The 14,942-nt window shown below is 39.3% G+C and overlaps 1 protein-coding gene across 1 annotated transcript in view; it reads left to right on the top strand.

The window, feature by feature from the left end:
• Window positions 1-1,374: 1,374 nt before the first annotated feature.
• The window catches only part of fbn2 (fibrillin 2), a 348,986-nt gene continuing 335,418 nt past the window's right edge, over window positions 1,375-14,942 (top strand). The window contains exons 1-2 of the mRNA XM_078214343.1: window positions 1,375-1,666; window positions 2,795-2,877. Of these exons, the coding sequence (XP_078070469.1) occupies window positions 1,485-1,666; window positions 2,795-2,877 (265 nt within the window). The 5' untranslated portion in view covers window positions 1,375-1,484. The remainder of the gene's footprint in view (window positions 1,667-2,794; window positions 2,878-14,942) is intronic.

Genomic DNA, 14,942 nt, shown 5'->3' with positions numbered 1-14,942 from the left:
GAGGTGGGATTGATAGAAGGTGGTACGAGGGAGCAGTTATGTGGGGAGACAGGTGGACAGGGTATAGGGACAGTGGTGGGAGAGGACAGGAGTTGGGAAGGGAGATGTGGAGGGGTCAGAAGGGGTGTAGGGATGGAGATAGGAAAGGACAGAGGGTTGGGAAAATGGTTTCAGGGTGCAATTAGTTAGGTGGGGAGTGTGTCGGGCAAGCTGTAGGGGAGGTGGGAGAGGACCAGGGTTGGGAAGATGATAGGATGGGCAGGAAGGGAGGTAGGCACATGGGGTGTACAGATGGAGTTGGGAAAGGACAGAGGGTTGTGAAGGTGTTACCAGGGGGTAGGGAGAGGGTCGGAAGGGGTTTAGGCACGGTGGTGGGAGAGGTCCAGGGGTAGATAGGTAGGTGGGAAAAGGGACGGAGTTGGGAGAAGGGGGGGGGGGGGGGAGTTGGGAGAAGGGGGGGGGGGGGGGGGAGTTGGGAGAAGGGGGGGGGGGGGGAGTTGGGAGAAGGGGGGGGGGGGGGAGTTGGGAGAAGGGGGGGGGGGGGAGTTGGGAGAAGGGGGGGGGGGGGGAGTTGGGAGAAGGGGGGGGGGGAGTTGGGAGAAGGGGGGGGGGGGGGGAGTTGGGAGAAGGGGTGGGAGGGGTTTGGGAAAGTGGTTGATGGGGTAGTTAGGTCGGTGGGTGACGGTTGCTCAGGTGAGCACAGGTGTGCAGTCGGCGACCCTCAGCAAATGAGCAGCTGTGCGCCTGCGATGTGTGGGAAAGATTTTCGCGAAATACATTGCTGACTGTTCGCGATACAGGGATAAAGTAGCTTTTATGCAAACGCGTACAAGGAAAAGGAACAACTTCTGAAGTAATCTCTCCGATGATTTAAGACGACTTTACCTCATTTCAAAACAATGGGGGTGGAAGAAGCAAGAAATGGAGAAAGTCCACATTCGACGCCTCTCCCATTTCGTTTGCACCACCCAGTGGAGTATTGAAATGTGTGAGTGAGACAGCAGAGGGAAACTCCTCTCTCTCCTGGGTTAAGTCCTCCCCTAAGCCCACGTGCTTGTGCTCACTCTCTCTCCATTGACAGCAGCCAGTGAAAAGCCCCGGCTCTCTCTGCAGCCTCTCAGTCTCAGTTCGCCGGAGTGGCGGCTTTTTGCAAAGATCCCAGGCACGCTTCAGTTCTCTTAAACAGCAACACCTTTTTTTTACAAAAAAAGTCTTTACATTCATGCGTTTACCCCCCTTCCCTACCCCACTTTGATTTTTTTGAGGGGTGGCGGTGCATTAAGTCGCAGTTGAAACAAAAGTTTTGATTTTTTTTTGTTTTTGCAAACTTTAAGAAAACCGTAGGTTTATCAGATTTTTATGAACAACTGAGAGGAACCCGAGTTATAAAGTGAATGCTAATCGGGTCAACAGGACTGTGAAGTTATTCTTGAAACGTGATCTGGAAATCCTTCAACAAGCCAAGGAGCTAGTGTGTTCCCGGAATGGGGATACGGTGCTGTTGGAAATTTCTGCTGGGATGTGTAGCAATTGCAGGCATCGTGGTGGAAAAAGTGACTGGACAGCAATATCCAAGGAGCTTTGAAGCACAAAGATACAATCCAAATGAAATGAGGGAAGCAGCAGCAGCCAAAGTGAGGAGAAGAGGACATGATATGTTGAGAGGGTATACACACCATTTCTATCTTTTTTTAAAAAACAATGCATATAGGTTTGAATATGTTTTGTAACGTTCAAAACATAGGGACTGGAATATTACCTGCTATGGCTGTATGTTTCAATGTAAAAGTAGAATTGTCGCTGAGCTGTCATCCACTAACTTTTACAGTAAGTTAGAATTGAATACGTTCTTGGAGATTTCCCGGATCTCTTTCGAGAAATCCCCTTCAGCCTGTATTCGTCTGTAACGGTGATCAGCTGCATTTACAGTTGGGAAGGTTAAAAAAAAAAGCAAAAGCTCCAAATGCTGAAAATACACAGATCACTCATCGGCTGTACCGAAAGCAGACAGGTCACGATATTTCCAGCACTTGTCCTTCCAAACCGAGAATCATCTTGACCTTATTAGAAAACTATTCAGCGGCTTCACAAGCCAGAGTTAAAAGTTAATCGGCTAAACAGCTTTAATTGCAGTTCTCAAGACTCCAAAGTGAACGATATTGGCTTTTCCCAGTTTTAGTATTTGTAAGCCTACAGACCGTTTCATTTAGGGACTTGCAGAAAAAAGTAATTAGATCTTCAGCTGTGAGAAAAAATGGTCAGTTTTTGTGTATGGAAAATCTCTCGGGTGGGCGTGCAATACAGAATGGGGTTCCAAAAATGTATAGGGACAGGGAAAGGCTGCAATCATTTTGAAGAAAATAAGAAGTTGCCTTATTTCAAAAAGTTTTTAAAAGTTTTAAAATACCCTCTCCGCGAGTAAAGCTGCGTGGAGCAAAATTATTAGCGTTAAAAATTAATGCAGTACTCGCAATCTGTTAGGATAGCAGAAACCAGACAAGATGTATGGCTTTCCTTTCTGTCTTCCAAAAGTAGTCCATACTTTGATATTTGCTGAGTTTCCACCCCCTGCATAATATTTATGCCAAAGAAAGTCATTCTGGAACAAAAAATCAATAACTATCTTTAAGTGTAAAACATAAGTTGTTTTTAATACATTTTCTCCATCTTTTATAATTAAGATAGAAATTGGTTTTGCTTTTATTTAATCTGTGATACTTACTATTTTTTTTCCCATTTTGAAGTGCCCTGTTTAATTTTTGAATGGTTTTGATTTTCAATGTACACATCACAGGCCAAATGTCTGTGGGTCTCGATTCCACTCTTACTGCTGCCCGGGATGGAAAACGTTACCTGGCGGAAACCAGTGCATTGTCCGTAAGTGCAGTTCTTCCTAACAACGTCCTTTTATATTTTATACTATGGGATGTGATATTATATGATGCAATGTTATATTTGAACATATGGCAATGTTTAAACAAAATATCATATACAACTTATATGGAAAAAAACATCTGGACACAATAAATGTAAAAGAGTTGTGACAAATGTCATACAATAGCTTTGTTATCATAAGGGTTTAATATTTGAACCATTATTTTCACTACAGAGCTTGCATTTCATTCCTGGTGCAGATGAAAATTATTGTTTGTGGCACCACAAACAGATTTTCTCTGTCATTAACAAAGTGAAAAATTGAATCAAGGGAAGACCAGAACCCCAAACTGAAATTTGAGTACCAGGATGCTGAGACGTCAGTTTGGGAATTAGGTTAGCCAAAGTATGCTTGCGTTTGGAATGCTGGCAGATAGAAGTGCATATCAATTAGCATAGGGCGCGTAGTCTTGTGGTGCTGTAATGCAACCTTGTTTCCATCTGCTTGACAACAATTCAGCAAAAAATAAAATCCATCTGCATTATTACAGATTCTGTTATTAGACCTGTCAATTGAAGAGATGTTTTCCTGTTCTTGGATGGAGCGAGAGGAGATTAAAATTCAAAACATTAAGCCCCTGATCATAGCCGTTATAAATTTGTAATGATCCTTGGCATGTTGCTGCTGATATCACGCATTGGCAATTCATTATTCCTGGATTCACTGATTGAATAACGTTTTGGGCATGCAAAATTGACAGGTGACAAATATTATAGATTTGACCTGATTACTTTAGTGATATGGTCAAATCAAATTTCAATGTTTAGGGATTAATTCATGGAAAAAACAGCATTTGAATCGACTTTTCAGCCAACTAAAGACTAAGAAATGAGTTCCATTTCTAAAATTGACAATGGGGCTTGGAAAGCACAAGGTAAAAGGTAGGTACGGTAATTTAACTATGCACCATCTATTAGAATGGTTTATTCTATTCCAGAAAGCTAAATTGATGAAGCATAGAACTGGAGACAACCTTTACACATTCTTATAAGTTTTGTTTATAAAAATACACATTACTAATTTGCATCTCCTAACCTAACAAGCCTAGTTTCAGTCTATCCTTATTTATAGGAGAACAAACAAAACTCCAGTTAATACCCACAAACTGCATGCAATTAAACACAACTAATATACAAATAACAGATTCAAAGACTTCCATATCCTGTACAAAGTATGACATTGTGAAACACCCTTCCTCCTGAACAATTTCTTCATACTTTTCTTTAGTAAAACAATCCTACAGTTGATGGCTCTCATCAACCAATTTAATTTTAAAGATTTCCTTTCCAGCATTTGTTTTAAGCTAGGAAGGTCAATCCATAACTGTTTCTTACACTTTCCATAGAGTTTACATTATCCCACAATGAATGATTATCTACATTATGTTCAATGGATGTACATTCTTCAGTTTGCACCCTGTACTTAAGATGTTTGACAAGTATCCATATCCAGCAGTTTTCAGAAAACCAAATGTTTCAGCAGCCAGAGTATTACTAACCTACTTTTAAAAATGTTCTTAAATTCCCATGTTCAAGTACATTTCCTGTTCTCACCTATCAGAAACATTATGAAACAAACTGCACTAGACTACTTATCAGGAATATTACCTCATGAAGCATTGGTAAAATGACTAGCTTCATGTTTTTTTAGGGTTAGTGAAAGGATAGGAACTTAAGTATGCATTTATCCAGATCTAATTTTCTTAAATTAATTTTCTTACTTGCCTTTGAAATATTTCTGACTCAAGGGTGTCCCATTATAGAAATTAACTCCAACATGTCAAACTAACAACTGGTCTAGTTGAGTGCACAATCAATTCAACTGATCAATCAAACATCGCAATTGCTCTGCCTCTTTAAATATAACATTTTTCTGGGATGCCCTAGAATTATTAACAAGGATTAGAGTAATACTCTCTAAATATGATTCTTGATTTAAAGTTATTCCAGACTGAATTTGCTTGATGTCTAAACTAAGGCCCCACAAGCTTGGCTCCCAATTTTAAATGCTATTCTAGACTTATTACTAGCACATAACTCAAATTTTGCACTAGCGTCCTATAAGAAATCATCAACATGCATCAAGAACTTTTCCTTCATGGTACCAATAAAATTATGTGGGATCAGCTTTTAGTTGAACACAACCTATTTTGAGTAGAACAGATCTCACTGAAAAATATAAAAGTAATGGGACCAAAAGGGGAGCTTGTGGTATTATCACTAGACTATTAATCCAGAAACTCAGCTAATGTTCTGGGGACCCAGGTTTGAATCCTGCCACGGCAGATGGTGGAATTTGAATTCAATAAAAAATATCTGGAATTAAGCATCTATCGATGACCATAAAACCATTGTCGATTGTCGCAAAAACCCATCTGGTTCACTAATGTTCTTTAGGGAAGGAAATCTGCTGTCCTTACCTGGTCTGGCCTACATGTGACTCCAGAGCTACAGCAATGTGGTTGACTCTCAACTGTCCTTTCAGCAAGGGCAACTAGAGATGGGCAATAAATGCTGGCCAACCAGTGACGCCCATGTCCCATGAATGAATTTTTAAAAAGCTTACAGGAAAACGAATGGTAGTAAAGAATGCAAAATCCCTTGGAACTGATGGTCTGCATCCTAAGGTCTTAAATGAAGTGGCTGCAGAGATAGTGGACGTGTTAGTTGTAATCTTCCAAAATTCCCCAGATTCTGGAAAGGCCATAGCGGATTGAAAAAAAACCCAAACATAACACCACTGATAAAGAAAGCAGGGAGATAAAGTAAAAACATATATAGGCCAGTTAGCCTAACATCTGTCATTGGGAAATGCTAGAATCCTTTAACAAAGAGGTAGTAGTAGGACATTTAGAAAATCATATTACAATCAGGCAGAGTCAACATAATTTTGTGTAAAGGAAATCATGTTTGACAGATTTATAATAGTTCTTTGAGGAGGTAACAAGCAGGGTGGATAAAGGGGAGCCAGTAGATGCTGTATATTTGGGGTTTCTAAAATGCATTTAATAAAGTGACATGTAAAAGATTACTGCATAAGATAAGAGTTCATGCTGTTGGGGGTATTATGTTAGCATGAATAGAGGATTGGAAATAGAGTTGGGATAAATGTGTCTTTTTCAGGTTGGAAAACTAATTAGTGGAGCGCTGTAGAGATCAATGCTGGGGCCCCAATTATTTACCATCTGTGTTAATGAGTTGGATGGAGGAACCAACTGTACTATAGCCAGATTTGCTGATGATCTAAAGATAGGTAGGAAAGCAAGTTGTGAGGAGGTACAAACAGTTTGCAAAGGGACATAGGTTAGAGGGGCTAATAATTAGTAGATGGAGCATTATGTAGGGAAATGTGAGGTTGTCCACTTTGGTACAAAGAATAGAAAAGCAGAATATTATTTAAATATAGAAAGACTGCAGAATGTTGCAGTATGGAAGGATCCGGGTGCTATCGTACATGTATCACAAAAGGTTAACATGCAGGTGCAGTGAGTAATTAGGTAGATAAATGGAATGCTGGCCTTTATTGCAATGAAGATTGAGTATAAATGTAGCGCTGTATTTCTACAGCTATACAGGGGACTGGCAAGACCATGCCTGGAATACTGTATATAGTTTTGGTCTCAGTACTTAAAGAGAGATTACTGAAGCAGTTAAGTGAAGGTTCTCTAGGCTTATTCCTGGGATGCAAGGGTTGTTTTAAGAGAAAAGGTTGGGTCTATATTCATTGGAGTTTAGAGAATGAATTTCTAAAGTCCTTTTGAATTTCTACACTATCCTCTTAAAAGTTCATAATGCTTCCAAATTTCATATCATCAGCAGATTTTGAAATTATGCCCTGTACACCTAGTTTTAGAACATTAGTGTACACCAGGAAGATCAGAAGTTCCAACACCGACCCAGGAGATCTCCATTGCAAAACTTGCTCCAGTCCATAAAAATTCATTAAGCACTATTCTTTGTTTCCTATCCATTGCCAATTTTATATCCATGTTTCTACTGTCCCCTTTATTCCTTAACCAAAACTTTGCTACTAAATGTATTTTGGAAGTTCCTGTACACCATATGAACAGCATTATCCTAATCAACCCTCTTTATTACCTCCAGCAAGTTAGTTAAACACAATTTTCACTTAAGAAATCCCTGCTGGCTTTCCATAATTTTACATGTGGCTGTTAATTTTGTCCCAGATTTTTGCTCCTAGAAGTTTCCCCACCACTGTGCTGGGCTTATCTTTACACCCTTTTCTGAACAATGGTATAACATTTGCAATTGTCCAGTCCTTTGGCACCAGCCGTGTCTAAGTCTAAGACTGGCAAATGATGGCTCTGCAATTTCCACTCTCACTTCTCTCTCAATCCTTGAATGCATCTCGTTCAGTCCTGGAGCCTTATCAACCTTATGTACAACAGCCTATCCTGTACCATCTCCTTATCAGTTTTAAACCCTTCAAATTTGTTAATTACCTCTTCTTTCACTGTGATCTAAGTTGCATCTTCTTCCTTGGTAAAGATAGATGGAAAATATTGATTTAATACATTAGCTATGCCCCCTGCCTCCATCTGTAAATCCTCTTTTAGGCCCCTAATCAGCCGTACTATTTTAAACCCATAGAAGACTTTGGGATTCCCTTTAAGTTAGCTTCCAGTCTCTTTTCATACTCTTTTTGCTTCTCTTATTTGTTTTTTCACTTCTCTCTGAATCTTCTATATTCAGCCTGGTTGTCTGTTCTATTATCCATCTTGGCATCTGGCATAAGCACACTTTTTGTTCTTACTCTTAATTTCTCTCTTTCATCATACAGGGAGCTCTGGGTTTGTTTGCCCTGCTTGTCCCTTTCATTGGAATGTACCTTGTCTGTACCTGAATTATCTCTTCTTTGAAGGTATCTTATTGTTCAGGTACTGTTCTTCTTGCCAACAATTTATCTGGCCCAGATCTATTCTTACCGCATTGATGTTTGCTTTTCCTCCTTTTAATTATTTATACTCTGGATTGTTCTTTGTCCTTTTGCATAGCCATCCACAACCTGATGAAACAATTATGGTCCCCGAAATGTTCTCCGACTGACACTTGATCCACTTGGCTCATCTCATTACCAACAGCCAGATTTTTAGCAGTGCCTCCTTTGTTGGACTAGAAACATATTGCTGTAAGAAAATTTCCTGAACACACACCTATAACTTGCCCTTCTCTGACCTTTACGTTACTAGTATCCCAGTCTGTATTTGGATAATTAATGTTCCCCATTATAACTACTCCATAATTCTTACACTTCTCTGTAATTTCCTTAAAAATGCCTAATCTTGTTCCTATTTCTTATGATGTTATGATCTATTATCCTGGGGGTATTTCTCAATAAGAGTTTTAACAACACCAGGTTAAAGTCCAACAGGTTTATTTGGTGGCAAATGCCATTAGCTTTCGGAGCGCTGCTCCTTCGTCAGATGGAGTGGATATCTGCTCTCAAACAGGGCATACAGAGACACAAAATCAAGTTACAGAATACTGATTAAAATGCGAATTTCTACAGCCAACCAGGTCTTAAAGATACAGACAATGTGAGTGGAGGGAGCATTAAGCACAGGTTAAAGAGATGTGTATTGTCTCCAGACAGGACAGCCAGTGAGATTCTGGAAGTCCAGGAGGCAAGCTGTCTGGAGACAATACACATCTCTTTAACCTCTGCTTAATGCTCCCTCCACTCACATTGTCTGTATCTTTAAGACCTGGGTGGCTGTAGAGATTCGCATTTTAATCAGTATTCTATAACTTGATTTTGTGTCTCTGTATGCCCCGTTTGAGAGCAGATATCCACTCCATCTGACGAAGGAGCAGCGCTCCGAAAGCTAATGGCATTTGCCACCAAATAAACCTGTTGGACTTTAACCTGGTGTTGTTAAAACTCTTACTGTGTTTACCCCAGTCCAACGCCGGCATCTCCACATCATGGTATTTCTCAAGCCATAGATATATTTATTTAGTTTCTGCAGTTTTCCATTTGTGTCTGCTCCATCTTATAATTATCAGGTACTCTTCTCTCTGAAAAGTATCACCTTGCAGAAATGTGGCTTTTATGTTGATTGATCTACACTCCTATGAATATGGGAGAGTACACTCTTGAATCTGTTTCACTCAATTGCTCATCAAAACCCCAAGCACCTACCTTCCTTTAACTCTATCTGTTCCACCTGCAAGGACCTTTTCACTACAAATCCACCGAGGCAACAAAGCTGCTTGATCCTTACCTCAGACCACAGAATAGTAACCAAGCTCTGAAGAAGTCATGCAGACTCAAAACGTTAACTCTGTTTCTCTCTTCACAGACACTGCCAGACCTGCTGAGTCTTTCCAGCATTTTCTGTTTTTACCTCAAATTTCCAGCATCCATAGGATTTTGCTTTTATCCAATTGCTTTGTTTTGTTTATTTTATTAGTTTATCTTCAAATGTATTGGCAACCACCAAAGCTTCATAGTCATGGGGACATCTGCTTCTATTTCTGTTCTTAGACTATTCTGCAGCCTTTATTCCATTGTTTCATCTATTCAAACAACAGCCTTTAGCCCATTCTTCCGGTCCATAGGCCCTGCCTCTTAGCCATGAATAATTAACCAATATTTAAACTTGCCAGTAACTTTTTCTGCATGTTCCACCATTCTCGCATCCCTCCATTCACCAGACTCTTTTTGGAATATTCCTCACCCAAGTATTTAAGCTTGGTTGTATCAATTTCTTCATGATTTTTATCTACGATAACTCTTTCATCTTTGCTATATATTGTAGAAAAACTAAATCAGGTCACCAGATCTATAAGATTTGGGGGAGATAAATATTTCTGTCTTTGTCCCATATCTTTAAATCCATGGCAACTATATTCTTTGATACTTTTTACAGATTTCACAATTCTCACTGATGTCTTTTATTTTCCTTGTATGCTCATCATCAACTACACCTGCATCTTTCAACCAGATTCTTAACCTTTGGCCAGTAGTACAAGCAAGTTGTTTCTGTTAATTTAAGACAATTAGTTATTTTTCTGTCTGAGTCTTATCACTTTGTACCATTAATATTTATCTAAGGATCTGATGAGAGACATCAGGTTTTGTTAAGAGGACATAATAATGTCCAGACTAGGTAAACTGTAGATCCACTGACTTTCCAGAAATAATTGCCTTTTCATGACCTATGTCAAGTTTCACTTGTAACTGTTTCACAGAGGCAGAGTTATCTCACTGGAGGCAACATCAGTACTTATAAAATAACCTGCTCCAGATACTGGCCGGAATTCTTTGACCTTGCCTGCGGGCTGGGATTCTCCGGCCCCACTGCAGTGAATGGAATTTTGGCTGAGTGCTAAATTCTCCATTCTCGCTGGCAGCAATGATGGGGTGAATGAGTTTGTAGAATCCCAAAGAGTTGTGGAATTACAACTCTTGTTCATGACCCCAATGTATTGTCATCACCAAACCTAAAGAAAGTAGTACTTTTATATTGCTCAACCTTGTATCAATTCTCAAGGTAACATTTTAACTAATCTGCCCCACATATTGTTGAAGTCCAAGTACTATCTAGCACAGCACTGTTAAAGAAGTAATCACAGGGCTCAAACTCATTATAACCAATATAATTTGTTTGAGTACATCATTACCTTCATCCTCTCCCTCCTGTCCCTCAGAATTTTCTTTATAATGTGCCAGTTTGGTTCCCTTCCCCCTTTGCTTTAGGCAGTTCACCGCGTAATGATACTTAGAATCAACCTGAAGCACTTATTAACTCTTTTTGGGCATTTCGTAGCTTGATTTGCCCAATTAATTTGTTTTGATCTTGTCCTCAGTAATAGCCAAATCTGTTAACGATGCTTTCATCCTCATTCTGTTTGTCTTTAATCCTTCTGCTGTATTGATACCTGCATCTGGTATCTGACTGTTTCACAATCTAGGAATCATTGAATCTCTTACATGATGTGTCATTGTTGGATGTCTCATTTGTTCCATGAAGTTTGAAGAAAATGGCTGTTTCCCTAGGAGTGTTTTTTAAGGCAGCAGACATATGAAACAACAGGGTCTCTTTTTCTGAGAATACAACACCAATTAGACCCAATTGCCTGTCCATTTCAGACATCTTAGCACAATCCAGTAATTTAAATACTAGTAGTGAGCCAGCCATTTCCAAATCAAATTTGATCAAGTTTTTAAATACAATTTGTCAAATTCCATGATGCATTTCTCTTTGAATTTATTATCTGTTTTCCTAAGTCTGTCAATAAAATGCCTCATAGACATTTAACAGATCAACTTTCTTGTGGATTTTATCTAAGCACTCTGTTGGGAAAGTCTAAATCTTCATTAATATCCAACTGATGGAAATTCATCTCACAAATAACTTTATTTCTAATTTTACTAATTTTAGGAAGTGACAACAGCAAGGTCATACCTTACTTTCTCTTGGATATTGATGTAGCCGTTGTCCACATATTCATTTCAGTCTTCCACTATTCACATGGTTCACAATCTGGGATTACCAGAGGGTAATCATACCCTTGTAATTTACACTTGCTTTCTGCCATTTTCCACAATGGCCATATTTTAGTTTTCTATCTGCTTTTGTTTCTTAATTTCCAACCTTCACCTTTAGGCAACCATCCTCTGCAACCAAATTCTGTTCCAAAACGCCACATGGTGAAGGATGGAACTGAAGCCAATCTTTACATGCTGTTGTAAGCGGTACTAACAGAAATACACTATATATACAGAGAAAGGGGATGAGTGAACAATGGTTGTGGAGGGAGGGAATAGGGAAGATAGGTAGAGCAGAAATAAGCAATCTTTCGCCTGTCCATTTAAAGTTTATTTGTTAATGTTACAAGTAGGCTTACATTACCACTGCAATGAAGTTACTGTGAAAATCCCCCATTCCTCAAGCTGTGGACTCAGAATAGGTTGCAACCATCTTCAGCCAGCAGTGCCAAGTGGATGATCTATCATTGCTTTCTCCTGAGGTCCCTAGCAGCACAAATGTCAGTCTTCAGCCAATGGGATTCACTCCATGTGATATCAAGTAACATCTAAATGTATGAGATAATGCAAAAGCTAAGGGCCCTAACAACATTCTGGCAATAATAGTTAAGATATGTGCTCCAAAACTAGCCATGCCCCTAAGCAAGATGTTCCATTACAGTTGCAAGACTGTTATTTACCCGGCCATGTGGAAAATTGCCCAGGTATGTCCTGTCAAAAAGCAGGACAAATCTAACCCAGCTAATTACCGCCCCAAGTCAGGAATGTGATGGCATACTTGCCAGTTGCCTGGATGAGTGCAGCTCCATCAACATTCAAGAAGCTTATCACTATTGAGGACAAAGTAGTCTATGTAGTTGGCAGCCCATCCACCATCTTAAGTATTCACTCCTTCCACAACTGACGTACAGTGGCAGCAGTGTGTACCACCTACAAGATGCACTGCAGCAATTTACTGAGGATCCTTTGACAGCACCTTCCAAATCCGTGACCTTTACCACTTAGCAGTTCTAAGCCACACACCATCTTGACTTGGAACTGTATCACTGTTCCTTCACAGTTGCTGAATCTTAATTCTGGAATTCCCTTCCTAAAAGCACTGTGGGTGTACACGTAGTTTCCTTTGTTCAAAATGGTGGCTCACCACCAGCTTCTTGAGGGCGATTATGGATGGGCAATGAATGCTGGCATAGCCAGTGACACCCACATCCCATGAATGAATGAATAAAAAAAACCTGTTAACACTTTTAGCCTGTAATTATTACAGATAGAGTTTTCTGAACCCTAGCATAAATAACTGGTTAGCATGGGAGACAGATTTCCTTGTATCCGTCAGCATTGTTAATAAGTTTGGACTACTATTTCAAATAATATATGGTCTTCAAATAAGCAAAACACTTTGAAGTAACTAAAATTGATGTAGGCTACATAAAGTACTTTTATTTCACATTGGCATTCAGCAGTAGATCTGGTTCAGCAAATGGGATGAAAGTGTCTGCTCTCTCTGAACGTTGAGAATCTCAAGTATGCTGGAAAGTCTCATTTAGGTTCCAACTGGGCACAAAGCCACAAAATAACCTATTGACTTGGTGATAATTTGTCAGTATCACTGAACAAAGTGAGAGGGTAAAATGAAAGACTTGGACGCCCATATTAAAGTCATGCGAGGTGGAGTATTCCAGTTTGTGGGCAGTGGAGTGCAAGAGAACTTATGGTATATGCTTAGATGAGGAGGTCTTCACTTTCTTTTCAATTTTCTTAGATTTTATTCAGCATTTATGCAAAACAAAAATTAAGTCCAGGGAATAAGTGAGAAGTAGCAGTATTTTATCCTGAATAGGTTGTTGAGCATGTACAAATACTTTATCTGGCCCCATTGATGTCCCACTCCTATTAATGTTTTTAAAGTTATTTGATGTACTTGTTGCATAGGTGAAATTTTGTTCAATACCTAATTCTTAAGCACAACAATATCCACATATTATTGGCATATAATTAAAGATATTAAATTATTAAAACGTAAGTATGAAAAAACTTTTACAACCTGTTGTATCAATAATCCCTCATGCGCACACAAAAGCTTTTAAATTGAGGATAACAACCTAGCATGAAAATATGACACTCATTAATATTTTTTCTTATAGAATTCAGACACATCCTCTTTGTGTTGAATGTCATGTCAAAAATTGGATTTTACAGGGCTGTTCTCATAACCCTTGTAAATACAGGTCGAGTTTCTTTTATCCATAAATCTGAAAACCAAACACATTCAAAAACACTACTTTTTTTGAACCTCATCAGTCTTCAGTGCAGCAAGCTTGCACTATTTACCTTGTGATTTTTGGGGTGAATATGTGAAAGAAACTTATTAGAGGTACGTTGTGTTTCATTATTCAGTGATACAAGTTGCTTTTTTAAAAGTTTTATTTACTTTAGACAATAGCTAGCCTAGACTTAAGCTATTGTAATGTAAGTTTATATGCGATATCTGAAAACCAAAATTATCTGAAATGCAGTCAACCCCGAGGGTTTCAGATCCAGGATACTTGACTGTACCCAAATAGCCCAAAGAAGTAGGTAGAACAGGATAGGAAGCTAAGAACAGAAAGATCAGCCTGGTAATTTAGCATGAAAACCATGTCACTTGTCAGTATTTCTTTTCTCTTATACCATTCAAACTCACCTTCCTTCTGTTGTATATCAAAAATTGAATTTTACTGAGAAATTTCCATAACGTTTGTAAATACCCCAGGGTTCTAAACAGCTCAAAGAAGTAGTTTTTAAAATTTGCTTTCAGGATGTGGGTGATGTTGGTTGGCACTGGATTTATTGCTCTGAGAAAACGATGATGGGGAGATTTGGTTTGTCATGACTTTCCAGCTCTGAAATCAACCATGAGACCATCTGGCCTGTGTGGCTTTGCACCACAGCATGAGGCAATTGGGAAAACTTTGTAGACATAGGTTCAAATCTAATGCATAATAATTAGTATCAAACCACATATTAGGCAATAGCTGGGAAATTCCTCCAGGCTGTCCCTGTTCACGGGTGTTACTTAACTAGAAGTGCAGCAGAAACGATCTTGTATTTAAATCTGTTTCCACTACACTTCCAGCAAAATGACATCACGAGAGAATGGAAATGGCTAGGGGTTTGGAGGGGAGAGGATGCGGAAAATGCACAGGGGTCTTTGCTAGATTGGCTGCCTTTTCTTTGGCAGTAGATCCCTTGAAATGCTGCAGAATTGGTACAAACCCAGTGTTTAAGCAATTGGATATATCTGCCAAAGTTATGGCAGACGATTGGGGGAGCCCATTTGAAAATTTAACTTCATTGTGTCTTTCATGTCCTTAGGGCAATCTAAAACACTTCCCAGTCAATTATTTTTTGTTTTAAATGTAGGGCAGGATTCTCCAACCGCATGCACCCAAGACAGGAAATTCCCGCCCGAGCTCAATGGACCTTTAAATGGTCTGCTGAATTTTCTGTCTTG

The sequence above is a fragment of the Mustelus asterias genome, chromosome 6 (assembly GCF_964213995.1).
Source record: "Mustelus asterias chromosome 6, sMusAst1.hap1.1, whole genome shotgun sequence".
Classification (NCBI taxonomy): Eukaryota; Metazoa; Chordata; class Chondrichthyes; order Carcharhiniformes; family Triakidae; genus Mustelus; species Mustelus asterias.
This window is presented reverse-complemented; position numbering and strand designations above follow the sequence as displayed.